The following is a 13,177-nucleotide window of genomic DNA, read 5'->3' on the forward strand; positions in this document are numbered from 1 at the left end:
CTTGAATTCATATGCATGACCCGTTGCATAAAACTGACCAAATTTAAGCATAATTTGGATGCGGTATGGTGGTCATTGGCTCAACTTACCCCAAGGCAAACATTTTCACTATATTAGCCCACACAGCTACAAGGATGCACTTTCATGCCAGGTTTAGGACCTCATATTGTAGCTTATAGAGGCCCTAACTTATGTATAAAACAATCTACACTGACCAAAAATATAAATGCAACATGTAATATGTTTCATGAGCTGAAATAAAAGATCCCAGAAATGTTCCATACTCCCAAAAAGCTTATTTCTCTCATTTTGTGCACAAATTTGTTTACATCCCTGATAGTGAGCATTTCTCCTTTGCCATCCACCTGACAGGTGTGGCATATCAGGAAGCTGATTAAACAGCATGATCATTACACAGGTGCACCTTGTGCTAAGGACAATAAACAGCCACTCAAATGTGCAGTTTTGTCACACAACACAATGCCACAGAGTACAAAAATCGAGTTTGATAAGTTAGATAAATAGTAAGTTAGCTTCTCTATGTTGACTACACAGCTGATTCAAATGATCAAAGCTTGATGAGTAGTTGATTATTTGAAAAAACTAAAATGTGCTCCCCTTGGTGTCCCGAGGCCTGAGTTTGGGAATCCCTGATCTAACCCAAAGAATAGAGGCGTCACTGCAGACCCGGGTTCAATCCTAGGCTGTATCACATCTGGCCGTGATCGGTAGTCCTGTCGGGCGGCGCACAATTGGCCCTGCCTTGTCCGTGTTAAGGGAGGGTTTGGCCAGAGTGGTGGGCTTTACTTGGCTCATTGCGCTCAGCGACTCGTTGTGGTGGGCCGGGCGCCTGCAGGCTGACCTCGGTCGTCAGGGGAATGGTGTTTCCTCCGACACATTGGTGCGGCTGATTTTCCCGGGTTAAGCTGACTGGTGTTTAGAAGCACGGTTTGCCGTTTCGGGGGACGCGTGACTCGACCTTCGTCTCCCGAGCCCGTTGGGGAGTTGTAACGATGAGGCAACATTGGAAATTGGGGAGAAAAAGGGGGTAAAAACAAATAAAAATACCTTGATGCAAGTGAGTTTTCTGATTGATTTATTGGCAGTGATGCTCTCAAACCGAACAAAGATTTGAGGGGCCAGGACACTGCTCTCCGTGCAGCCAAGATAGCAATGGTAATATCTCTGCTTTGTGTGTTTTCCGCATGTATTTGCCTGGGGGGGTGATGACTGCACATAATGATCATTACAAAAACACAGATGTTCTACATCAATCTGTAAGCTCTTTGTGGTAGTTGTAGCTGTTGTATGACTAAGCAAATACTAGAACAAAAACTGAAGCATCCTGTAGCAGCATATTCCATATAGATTCCATCTGCAAGTCAACGTAGAGCAAGATACAGTAGTAAACACCAGGGGGCGAGTGTCGAGTGAAATGATGTTCGACTGGCACTGCATAGTCGTTGTAGTAATTTTAAATGGACAGGACGAGTGGTACTACAGTAGGCTAATTTTATGTTTTAAATCTAGTCAATTGTTACACATAGATACGGGTTGTGTGCCTGTTTGAGTGTAGTCATGTCAGAGTTATGTAGCAGTAGATGCAGGCTACTTGATTATGGATAGTAGGGTGCATAAAACGTCATAAATTCGTAACAAAGGGCAATATTTCAGAAGGTACAATAGAAACGACGGTTAGAAAATGTGGAAAAGCAGTGGTGGTCACATCTACTGAAAATATGTATGTTTGTTTCTAACTTCAAGTATGTGCAGTAATCAAGTGACAAGTTGACTTAAGCTGGTAAATTTGTAGTAATGTTGGTATTTTTTTTAGCTTTGGAGCTCTTACAGAAATTTGAGAAACTGAAAGAAGTCAAGATTCTGTGGAACGTCATAAGCACTCATTACAAGGGAAGATTCGATAGAATGTCATGACCACTTGCAATTGAGGGTAAGGGACTAGATAAAGGAAATGGGGTTAGGTTAAGCCAGTTGAACAGCCTTTCTTAAACAATTAGGCTGTGTTCACACAGGCAGCCCAATTCTGATCTTTTTTTTCCCACTAATTAGACTTTTGACCAATTACATCAGATCATCAAAAGACCAATTAGCGGGGGGAGGAATCAGAATTGGGCTGCCTTTCTGAACAGCTTGCTAGGCTCTGTACAGACTGCAATGGCTGAGAAGAATCAAACCCTCCAATGCTTTTGAGGAGGTGAGGAGAGAAGACACAAGGAATGGAGGAAATATTAATTTGGCCTTTTCTCAATTGGGTACGCATTTAAAAATGACATAATATAAGTAGTATTTACAGCATTTCTAGCACAACTAGCTACATTTCTTTTTACTACCTTATTTTACCCCCATAAATATAATTTTCCTGATGACGAGAATGAGTCTAGCGAAGTAGGAGTTTCAATCCTGCTGCTCTATAACAGGTCTTGGATTGAATCCTGGGGGCGTATATTCATTACGGAAACAGTTGACCGTTTAAGAACCAAACGGAAGAAAACAGAGCAAAACAAGAGTTTATATTGGTCAAATTCAGGTTAGGTCCCTCCCTGTTCCATTAGGTTTTCTTTCGTTTAGGAAATGTTTTTCAATCTTGTTCTGAGGGAAGCTCAGCCTCATGGGCAGATCTAATGTAATTGGTTGGATGAAAGCTCAGTGGGCAGCACTTAGGAGTTTATGGGTAAAAACATATATAAAAAAGAAAAGGCCTTACAGGTGGCAGGAGCGACCTGCCAGTTCTTATCCAGGTTGCAACTTTTGTTGACAACCTTACCAAACATTCTTAACTAATAATATTTATAAATCTAACTGTATATGTTTCAAAGGGCTCCATTCAATCCATATCGCGGAAATTCAGCTTTGTAGCACGATAGACAATTAAAGGCAATGTTCCCAGTTTGAAATATGAGTAAAAAAAAAAAAAAGACTGGGGGGGACCTGATTCTTGCTCAGCACTCAGATGCTTTATGAATGGAGGTCTAGTTCTGTTTGATTCCAGGGCAACACTCCCATCTGGTGGTCTAGTTAGTGAACTGTATGGTGTGGAAAAATAAAACACTTAACATTTTGGAATGTGTCCCAATTATCTCTTCTTCTCAAAGTGTGCACCTGTTCACTTTCCTTCATGATTAAACTAAATTTGAAAATAAATATTGTGTAAACACCCACTAGCCCATTCATCCACCAATTCAATGTATTTAGATTTGTGGTAAGTAGTAAACAAGTGTACACTTCAGGAGAAAGAATATATTATTGGGACGCACTCATTGTTAGTACATTGAAAGATTCATATTTCAGAAATATGACTTGAACTTTTCATCAGACTCATATAAAACATAACACAAACAAACCGAGCCATTGTGTAGTTTTTTCCCCTTTATGTGTTTCTGTGAATATTTACAAAACCATAGGCCTATGTACAATACCAACTCGCAAATGAACAAATAAAAGCTACGGATAGCACAAACTAACCAGTTTACGTAATGATCTTTTTTTTATGTACACTGAAACTGGCAAGATGATAGCGTGAAACAATGTAAGATTATATGTGATTAGTTTAATGTATTTAACATATCTGTCGAGAGGCGTTGTGTGGGTTTTATTCCAATAAGACAAGATGTCGGGTTACTTGGCGCTCTGATTAACCTACAAAGAAACCTAGCTCTGGTCCGGGGCGTTAGTGCGACTTGCTGAAGCTGAGAAGGCTCCTGCCGTGATTCAACCCGACCGCGCTTCGTCGGCAATGCATTTTTTAAAAGGCAATGTTCCACTCTGCACGTGTTGGCGTAATCGGGAAATTACCTTTCACATGTCAAGCGCGCTATAACGCAAATCTACCAATGATCGGATTGAATGCCGGCCTAAGAGTCAGCAAGCCACACTAACACCCTGGACTAGAGCTACAAGCGGCCCATCATCTAACTGCAATGAACCATAGAGACTAGAGTAGCTTTAAAAAAGTCTGCTACACTGGTCAGTCTGAAAAGACAAAACGATCAACAAACGACGCAACAACAATGCATGTAAAAAAAAAAAAAGAAGATATATATAACGTGGCATAGTATTCAGCTATGCTCACTCTTCCAAAAATCACTTAGTAACATAGAACACACCCAAGTTAAATACGGAACTCTGCACGGGCTAATGCGCCTCTTTAAACCGCTTTTAAGAAAACCCATGTGCAACAGCATCAAAATTAAAAGAATGATGCCAACAACAATAATATACTTGGTATATTTTAGGCAAAAGCAGTATTCAACTGCTGTCTTGTAGTGTCAATTTTGAAGGGAGCGGAAAAGCACCATGCTGACTATAGTGTCTCAGGTAGTCCAAAAAGAAACTTCACAACACATTGATGGTGGCGTCCCCCCCCCCCCCCCCCCCCCCCCCACTCTAACCCAGGGTCTCTCTAGCGCCGCTCCTGGGGTGCAGGCTTTTGCTCCGGCCCAGCACTAACACACCCATTTTAAGTAATGAACTAACCATGGTCTTTCAGTCAGGTCTAGTTTGATCAGGTGAATTAGTGCTGGGCTGGAACGAAAGCATGCACTCTCCAGGACTGGGTGTTGGGAGACCCTATAACATCTTCTCAGCACTAGAAATACACACACACACTACAGCCTCAAACTCTAACAGTGTCAAGCTTTCTTGTGTTCAGTGTTTCTTGGGTGTTGTAGGGATGTTTCTGGAGTCCAGAAAATCTGAATAGAACAATATGTGGTGTGTTATCATTAACATCATCGTCATTATAACGTTATCATCGTTAACATTGTTCTTCTCGTTTTGGAGAGAAAACAAAATGAACATGTCCATATACACTGTATACTATACAGGTTGTGGCAAGTCCTACACAGTCACTCCCTCTCACTCGCTTTGTCTCAGAGGACTATATATATATAAGGGTATCAATAGCTAGGTTTCCATCCAATGTGGAGACAAATATTCAAAAATCTGCATCAAAACAATATGTGCATTTTCCCACCAGAAATGTTTCCATCAAACCGACTGTGCGTGATGACGTAGTGCACATAAAAATACCTTTAGCTGTTAAATTCCCGTGTACCGAATAAAATACAAAGTTAAATGGGTTTCCATCAAATTTTCAACTCTGCGGATGGGTTTCTCACAAAAAGTGTTGTTATATTGTGATGAGTCTGCCCAGTCTGTTATTGGAAAATCGCGCAGGTATAGCCTACATGATGAGAATATTATGGCCAAAAGAGCGGGATTATTTTAAATTTGTCAAATGGCAGCCAAGCATCGATCATTTCACCAGAATCGTAAAGTAGCATCAAGCTCATCACCTTGCAACCATCGATATGATGGTTTTTATATCAATATTTGCACATAAAAGCATTTCCACCGACATTTCTCGTGTACTTCACTTTACACACACAAAAAGATCCCACCGTGTCTAACGTATTTTGTTTTTGTTGACATTTGGAAGGTTTATCGAAACATTTTCTGTTTCCATCAGGCCTGTCGTGACATTTTTGACCCGACATGGACTTTTCTGCCATTAAACGGATGGAAACCTGCTTAATGAGATGTAGGCTACGTTCCGATACCCACATTAGCGTACCACTTCCAACACACGGCCACTACATTGCTTCCTTAAGCGTCAACTCTGTTGCACTACAGAGTTGCCCATCAGCACTGTTGTGACGTTACGGAGTTGACCACTCCTCTGTTTTGGCTTCCTTCATTCTATGTAGTACGCAAGTGTGGATACTGTGGAGCTGTTGTCGTGTCCGTCCATCAGTCTGTCCGTCCGTCCGTCCTCTCAGCACACCATGATTGGCGTCCCGTCGTCCTCTCGCCGCTGGTTCTTCTTGAGCAGCTGGATGCGGTTGTGACAGTAGAATTTGATGGCCCGCCAGTCTCGCCGGTTGGTGACCAGCAGAGGGCAGCTCTGAAGGCAGCGCTCGCAGTCGGCCTTGGCGGGCACGCGCAGCTCGGCGATGTTAGAGGTCAGGTGCTCCTCCACGGCGGCGCGCTCCGCGTCTGACCACGGGCGCTTGAGGACGCCGCGTTTGCCTGTGCGGGGAGAGTGTGGGTTAGTACACACAGCGGTGGATCTGTGTAGACATGTCTTTGGAGTGTGAACACACACACACCTGATTTGGGCCCACCTGAGCCTCTCCTGCGGCCGGGGAGTGAGGGGGAGAGGGGCAATGCGGAGGAGGGCGTGACCTTGAGTTTCCTGGCACGCGGCGTCCTGCCGTTGGTCCTGCTCTTCCTCACCATCAGCAGGCTGGGAGGGGCCACCTCGCCCTTCTCCTTCCCCCCTTCGCCGTCAGAGTCGCCGTCCGAGTACGAGTCGGCCGAGTTGCCTGACATCACTGTAGGGGGAGAAAGAGAAGGGTCAAATACATGTACATGTTTCTCAACTTTAACTACAGCGCTGGTCCTCATCATACTAAAGGTCAGTCCAAAATGAACAATCAATGTGAGATGACTCTAAACTGTTTAACCCCCTAGAGTCGATTGGCGCATTGCTGCGTCAATCGAAGTAACATAATGAACAAATCCCCATCAAAATGTCAGTTTAAGCTAGAGATAACTTTTTGGTGGCAGAGGTGGCAGAGCCAGAGTGGTGTTTGTCAGACCATGAAAAAAAATAAAAATTTGAAATTTGATGAGACATGCGGAAAATCGGTCTTCTCAAGAGAACGTCCGATCGGTTTGACCAACCGCTAACCTTTCTCTAACGGTCATCATGCTTTGTTCCATCCGTTCCATTATATCAAGCAGGTTGATTCGAGCGCACCTAATACACAGTAAAGGAGAGAAAAATAACTCCACTTCTAGCTTGACTAGTCAGGTCTGACGTATATGTCAATCCTCAGTGTCTCCTTACCGTCAAGCTCCAGACAGATGTGGTGGAGGCTCATCCCCCGGAACAGCACGCCGTCTCTCTCCCCGCACAGCACCACACGCCCCACTCTACCCATCAGCCCCGGGTCCTGGCCAATCCCGCCGCAGCTCTGCGTCACGTGGTACTCGCGCTCCAGGAAGTGTTCCAGGCGCTCTATGGCGTTCCCGCCCGGCTGTCCTGGCTCCTCCCCCTCGCCGAGCAATAGCAGCTGCGTCAAGATGGCGACCTGGCGCCGGACGCGCGTCTGGGTGAGGGCGCGGGGGTTCCGGGTGCCGCTGGAGCGGGCCAGACTCCGGAGGAGGTCGGTGCCCCGGAGGGGGGTGGCTGGAGAGTGGTACGGCCGGGCGAAGACGTACGGGTTCTGGGGATCGACGCCGACATCTTGCCTGGTCTGGAGGAGGAGTTCCAGACACGGCTCGCAGTGCGGTGGCAGGATAAGAGGCTGGACTCTTCCTCGTTTGCCCTGGACACCTACTCGAGGCAAATGCGGAAGCACGAGACGCTCAAAGGGCGAAAGCGATGCCTCCAGGGGTGTGAGGGCGGGCGGGGCGCCGGGGGGCACAGGCACGGGGCACTGGGGGGTGACACGGGCACGGTATTCGGCTATGACCAGTTTGGAGACCTCGCATTCGCGGCGACGGTTGTAGAGGATGAGCAGGGCGAGGGAGGAGTGGCACAGGAGGCGCCAGGCCTCGGCGGATTGGAGCTGGCGGGACAGGGAGAGGAAGGCAGAGTGCTGGAGCCTGCGGAGGTAGAGAACCAGGGAAGACAGGGAGGAGAGGAGGGGCAGCATGTGGAGACGGCCCGAACTGAGGGAGAGAAGAAGAGAAAGAGAGAGGGGAGAGAGATTAGTTTCAATTGCAGGTGTCAGTTATTCATTTATTCAACGCACAATACAACAGGGAAAAATGTTTTCAAAGTATCTACTATCCTCATTACCTTTATTATAATGATAACATCACATTAGCAGTTTGAAGTTACTTTTAAGTCAGTCTCAGTTGATTTGATTTCAGTAATCTAATTTGAGCATGCTAAAAGCATTCCCACTGTTTTACATCCACCAATGCAGAAGCTAAGCAGCAGTTCAGTTTGCTGATACATCAACTACTTTCTCACTATCCATTTGATGAGGTGAATTTGTCATTTAGGTGAACTAGTCCTTTAACGAAGTACCAACCCCCCCCCCCACAGCACTCACCTCAACAACTCCTTCTCCTTCTCCTCGGCTCCACTGTCATCTTCCATCATTCCGCTCTCCTCCTCCTCTTCTTCATTTTCATCCTCTTTAGGCAGCCGCTCCACCTCTTTGGGCGTCTGCTGAAAGACGTGGGGACAAGCCGCCTCTGCCTCTTCTTTGGGCCTCGCCACCGCCACTTCCACCAGGTCGTTCTCCTCTTCCTCCTCCTCTTTTTCCTTCTTCACTTTGCGCAGTCCCGCCTTTCTGGGCGGGGTCACAGCCACTGGAGGCGGGCTTCTCTTCAGAACGGACACGGCCACGGCACTGCGTCCTCGGGGCGGAGTCAACACCAGGGGGGAGGAGTTTCTCCCGACGGCAGAGAAAGGGGACTGGGCGGTGGTGGCGGAGGGACGTTGAGGAGACAGGGAGAGCGCGGCGGCTGCGGCGCCCCCCTGTGGTGGCTTGTGGGAATTTTGCTCCGCTCCTGACGCCGCCGATGATGACCGAGGTTGCTGCTCGGACTGAGCGTGGTGTGCGGCGTGTGCGGCCGCCAGGTGGGGCATAAATCGCTCGATAAGCGCGGCACGGATCTCGGGCTGGTTGGGGTGGTGCTTGTCCAGGTGGCGCCCCAGTGAGCGGAAGTGGCGCCCGCAGTAAGCGCAGCTCAACTTCTGGGGGGGCACGCCCATGCCAACCCCCCTGGCGATGTTAATACTGATGTTCGCCGTCGTGTTGGGCCCCAATGGAGCAGGGGATTTGAACAGAGAAGGGCGAGAAGAGGTGGAGGAGGAGGAGGAGGGAGGAGGGGGGGAGAAGGTGAGGGGGCGGTATGAAGTGGAGAGGGGAGGGCGGCCTGGGGACGTCCGGTGAGGGGTGGTCCTCTTTTTGGAGGGGGTGGTGGTCCGGCGGCGTTTGCGGCGGCGAGGTGTGTGTCTCTGACTCCCGTCCTCGCCCCCCTCATTCTGGGGATCCGAGTCGCTGGCATTGGAGTGGGAGAGGGGGGAGGAAGAGGGGGAAAGGGGCCAGGAAGGGGTGAGGTAGTCCTGGGCTGAGAGAGAGGGGGGCACGGACTCTTCCTCCTGGGAGCGAGAGATGAGTAGTGTTTGAGCCAGTTGTGTGAGTAGAGAACAGACAAGTGACATAAGACAGACTGTTTAGAGCAGTGGTTCTCAACCCTGGTCCTGGGGGACCAAAGGGGTGCCCATTTTCGTTTTTCCTTCGCACTGCACACCTGATTCAAAGCTTGAAGCATTGATGATGAGTTGATCATTTGAATCAGCTTTGTAGTACTAAGGCAAAAAACGAAAAGGTGCACCCCTTTGGGTCCCCAGGACCAGGGTTGAGAACCACTGGTTTAGAGTGTCTGTCAATGGTGGGTGTGTGAATGAGGAGTGTCCATTTAGAGCGCTGAGTGAGCAACACTAGTATGTTACAACACTTAGAATCCTATAAGGAAAGTGAGTTGAGGGTATAGCAGACAGGCGTATGGAACGTAGACATACAAAGCACGCACATGAGTATAGTATTTAAGTGTTGTATAAACATAGTAGGCAACGGCTGTCTTTCCTAACCTTTTTGATACTGTTGTTCTCGGGGTCGGAGAGACACTCATATCTCCCTGGAGACACGGTACCACGGAAACCCTGGAGGAATATAGGCTCCATTAGCATTCATTGTTATCACCCAGTGCTGTCAATCAGACGGTCAAACCAATAACAGTAGTGCCCCAAAAAGCACTAGATACTATAATCAGTCAGATACAGTAGTCAGCCAAGGTGAAAATTCCCAGATACCCATGTATTATGGCCCAACAAAAATAACTCAACAATTTCTGTGAGAAAAAGAGGATTATTTAACCAGAGTAAAGGTAAACAGCGCAGAAATGTGTTGCACGTGATCCAATCGCTAGTTTCGGCACTTGCAACTTGCCTCGGATAACACAAATCATGGATATTGTGGCATACTGTCGATTTCAAAATGTAACTATTTTGTTGTTATTTGGCTCACTACATGTGAAATGTAAGTTGTTCATTGAAAACACTATTCACCAAATAGAAAGATGGGTAAACTGCATTTGACTTCAACTATATCCCAGGTTATATCTGTAGCAGCCATCGCTATGGCTACAGTTACTTAGGCTCTAACAGGTACATCGTCATGGTTACTCACCATGGCAACAGTTACTTCGGCTCTCACAGGTATGTCGCCATGGTTACTCACCATAGTGTTGTCTCCCCACTCGGTCAGGCTGTAGTCAACGGTGATCTCCTCTCCTTTGGTGATGTCTCGGATCGCTATGACGACCAGACGCACCTGGCTCCCACAGTGTACCTCGCGGATGCGGCAGTTTGGAGGAGGGGGGTATATCACCGCCGCCCCCCTGCCCCCGCTGGATCCCTCCTCACCCAGCTCTAAAGACCCACTGCTGAAAGGGGGAGGAAGGAAGAGAGGTGGGGGGAGAGATAGGGAGGGAGAGAGAGAAGGGGTTGGAGGGAGCTAGATCAGCACAAGTGGACCTATGCGTACAAAATCAGCAAAAATAGCAGCTAACACACACACTTTCAATTACACACTGCAACACACACACAGCTACCCCACGCAAAAACAGCACAACAATACAAAACATTAGGAACACCTGCTCTTTCCATGAGACTGACCAGGTGACAGCTTTGATCCCATATTGGATGTCACTTCAAATCCACTTCAATCAGAACGGATGAAGGGGAGGAGACAGGTTAAAGAATGATTTTTAAGCCTTGAGACAATTGAGACATGGATTGTGTATGTCTGCCATTCAGAGGGAGAATGGACAAGATAAAAGATTGCCTTTGAACGGAGTATGGTAGTAGGTGCCAGGCGCACCGGTTTGTGTCAAGAGCTGCAATGCTGCTGGGTTTTTCACTCAACAGTTTCCTGTGTGCATGAAGAATGATCCACCACCCAAAAGGACATCCAGCCAACTTGACACAACTGTGGGAAGCATTGGAGTCAACATGGGCCAGCATCCCTGTGGAACACTTTCGACACCTTGTACGGTCGGTCAACTCAGTATTAGGAAGGTGCCCTTAATGTTTTGTATTCTACATAACAAAAAACACACACACACACACACACACACACACACAAACACAACTATACACACATAAAAAAAATACAAATGTCATCAAATAAAAAACGTATCATAAAAAAATAACACCATGAAATTAAATCCCCCACACACACAATCACACTCACCAGATCTGAGCAGGGTCATTGATGTAACATGGTCCATCCAGTGTTGGTCGTTTGTTCTCTGCAGCCTCCTTACCATCACCTGAGAGAAGAGTACAACAGGATTACACACGAGCACACACGCGAATGCACACAGACACACATGCACGACTGCACACACAACGACACGTACGAAAGAACACACACAAGGTCATCAACCTTTCCCCCACCTGAACGCATATGCACGTCACACACCAGTCGCACGCGAACACAGTCGCACACACGAACACAAACACACATTTATATATGTCAGCACGCACACACAACCCCCCTCTTCCACCCATAACACACACAATCATGGATGCATACACTACACAACTATTACACACACACACACACGTGTCAACACAAGAATCATCAATATAGGACAAACACACACCTGGACAGTAGCTGTGTTCGGAGCTGTCCTCCTCATCCTCTGTGACAAAGACTCGGTCGCACACTTTCACCGGCGTTCCCTTCCTTTTCCTCCCACAACCGCGTCTGTGGAACACACACAGGGAGAGAGAGAGAGATTCTATCAATTTCATCAATGCCCCAGGCGGACCAATCTTCACATCAATCAAGTAGGAAAAGCAATCAATACACTGATCACCAATTTATTTGACTAGGCAAGTCAGTTAAGAACAATGTTTTATTTTCAATGACGGCCTAGGAACAGTGGGTTAACTGCCTTGTTCAGGGGCAGAACGACAGATTTGTACCTTGTCAGCTCGGGGATTCAAACTTGCAACCTTTCGGTTACTAGTCCAACGCTCTAACCACTAGGCTACCCTGCCGCCCCACCAATAGGAAGCCAGTCTCAATTTCTGTCTCCAACTACTTTCAACCAATAACAACTGAATCATTGATAAAACATTTTTGGATTGATTTAAACTATTTATTGGTAAAATTGCAATTACTTTGGTTTATTTGGGGAAAAAGCTGAATGCTGACTGGGTAGAATTGGATCAAATTCTTACTGGGTAAATTGGTGTTGAAGGGACATTTGTGAATCACAAGCCACAATACAAGACACTGATCCAAGGTGGATCACTCCACTGCCAGGGATTCAGGATACAGGGATGGTAAACTGATCCAAGATCTGTGACTGCGGTGCAGAGTCTAGCCATAGCGTAAAGCCACTTGTAAGAGCAGTGGATACACTAGCAGCTGATCTGAGCTAATCTTTCTTTGCCTCAATCCTAGCTGTAACCATTCAAATACAAGCACTAGAAACTGGCTTTGGATCAGTGTGATTTAGGGCAGTTTGTCCACACACACACACACACACACACTGTTTTCTGTAATTCTTTCTATTTTCTCCTTACATGACATTGGAGGCTCTTAAAACTAGGCCATAGGAAGACAGTGCCTTGGTTTCTCAAGTGTTCATTACTGCGTGTGTGTTTGTGTGTGTGTGAGCGAGGGAGAGAGAGACTCTTTGAGCAGAGATATCAACCAGATTCGCTGTCTTTGTATTGATCTGCCCCTCGCTCTCCATCTGGACTCGTGATAACGTGTGTGTGTGTGTGTGTGTGTGCGCGCCTGCACTTTCTTGTCTGCACACACACTCCTGTGTGTGTGTGTCTGCATGGTCACTCATGTAAACTTGGGCCTAGTTGCTCTTTCTTAAAGTAACAGCCTTCTTTTAAATGCATTTCACCCATTCCCCATTGTGTGAGGTAATTAACATTATCTAGAATGGTCTGTAATGGTAGAGCTATAAGAGGCATTAGCAACAACTGATTTACATACAGTACAGTGGTTTATTGTGTGTGTGTGTGTGTGTGTGTGTGTGTGTGTGTGTGTGTGTGTGGTACAGTACCACAGCCTTTCTAGCCTGGTAAATACCTCCACTT

The 13,177-nt window shown here is 46.8% G+C and overlaps 1 protein-coding gene across 3 annotated transcripts in view; it reads right to left on the minus strand.

Annotated features, from left to right (window-relative positions):
• Positions 1 to 4,945: 4,945 nt before the first annotated feature.
• The window catches only part of si:dkey-117m1.4, a 13,520-nt gene continuing 5,288 nt past the window's right edge, over positions 4,946 to 13,177 (minus strand). The window contains exons 2-9 of one of the 3 annotated variants that reach the window (XM_036933473.1): positions 11,716 to 11,819; positions 11,301 to 11,379; positions 10,287 to 10,491; positions 9,638 to 9,709; positions 8,088 to 9,145; positions 6,872 to 7,698; positions 6,144 to 6,353; positions 4,946 to 6,048 (exon numbers count right to left, since the gene is read on the minus strand). In XM_036933473.1, coding sequence (XP_036789368.1) covers positions 5,795 to 6,048; positions 6,144 to 6,353; positions 6,872 to 7,698; positions 8,088 to 9,145; positions 9,638 to 9,709; positions 10,287 to 10,491; positions 11,301 to 11,379; positions 11,716 to 11,819 — 2,809 coding nt within the window. In that variant the 3' untranslated portion in view covers positions 4,946 to 5,794. Of the gene's footprint in view, positions 6,049 to 6,128; positions 6,354 to 6,871; positions 7,699 to 8,087; positions 9,146 to 9,637; positions 9,710 to 10,286; positions 10,492 to 11,300; positions 11,380 to 11,715; positions 11,820 to 13,177 lie in introns of all 3 variants that reach the window. The other 2 variants (XM_036933472.1, XM_036933471.1) reach the window with 2 other exon arrangements.

Source organism: Oncorhynchus mykiss, chromosome 10 (assembly GCF_013265735.2).
Source record: "Oncorhynchus mykiss isolate Arlee chromosome 10, USDA_OmykA_1.1, whole genome shotgun sequence".
Lineage (NCBI taxonomy): Eukaryota > Metazoa > Chordata > Actinopteri > Salmoniformes > Salmonidae > Oncorhynchus > Oncorhynchus mykiss.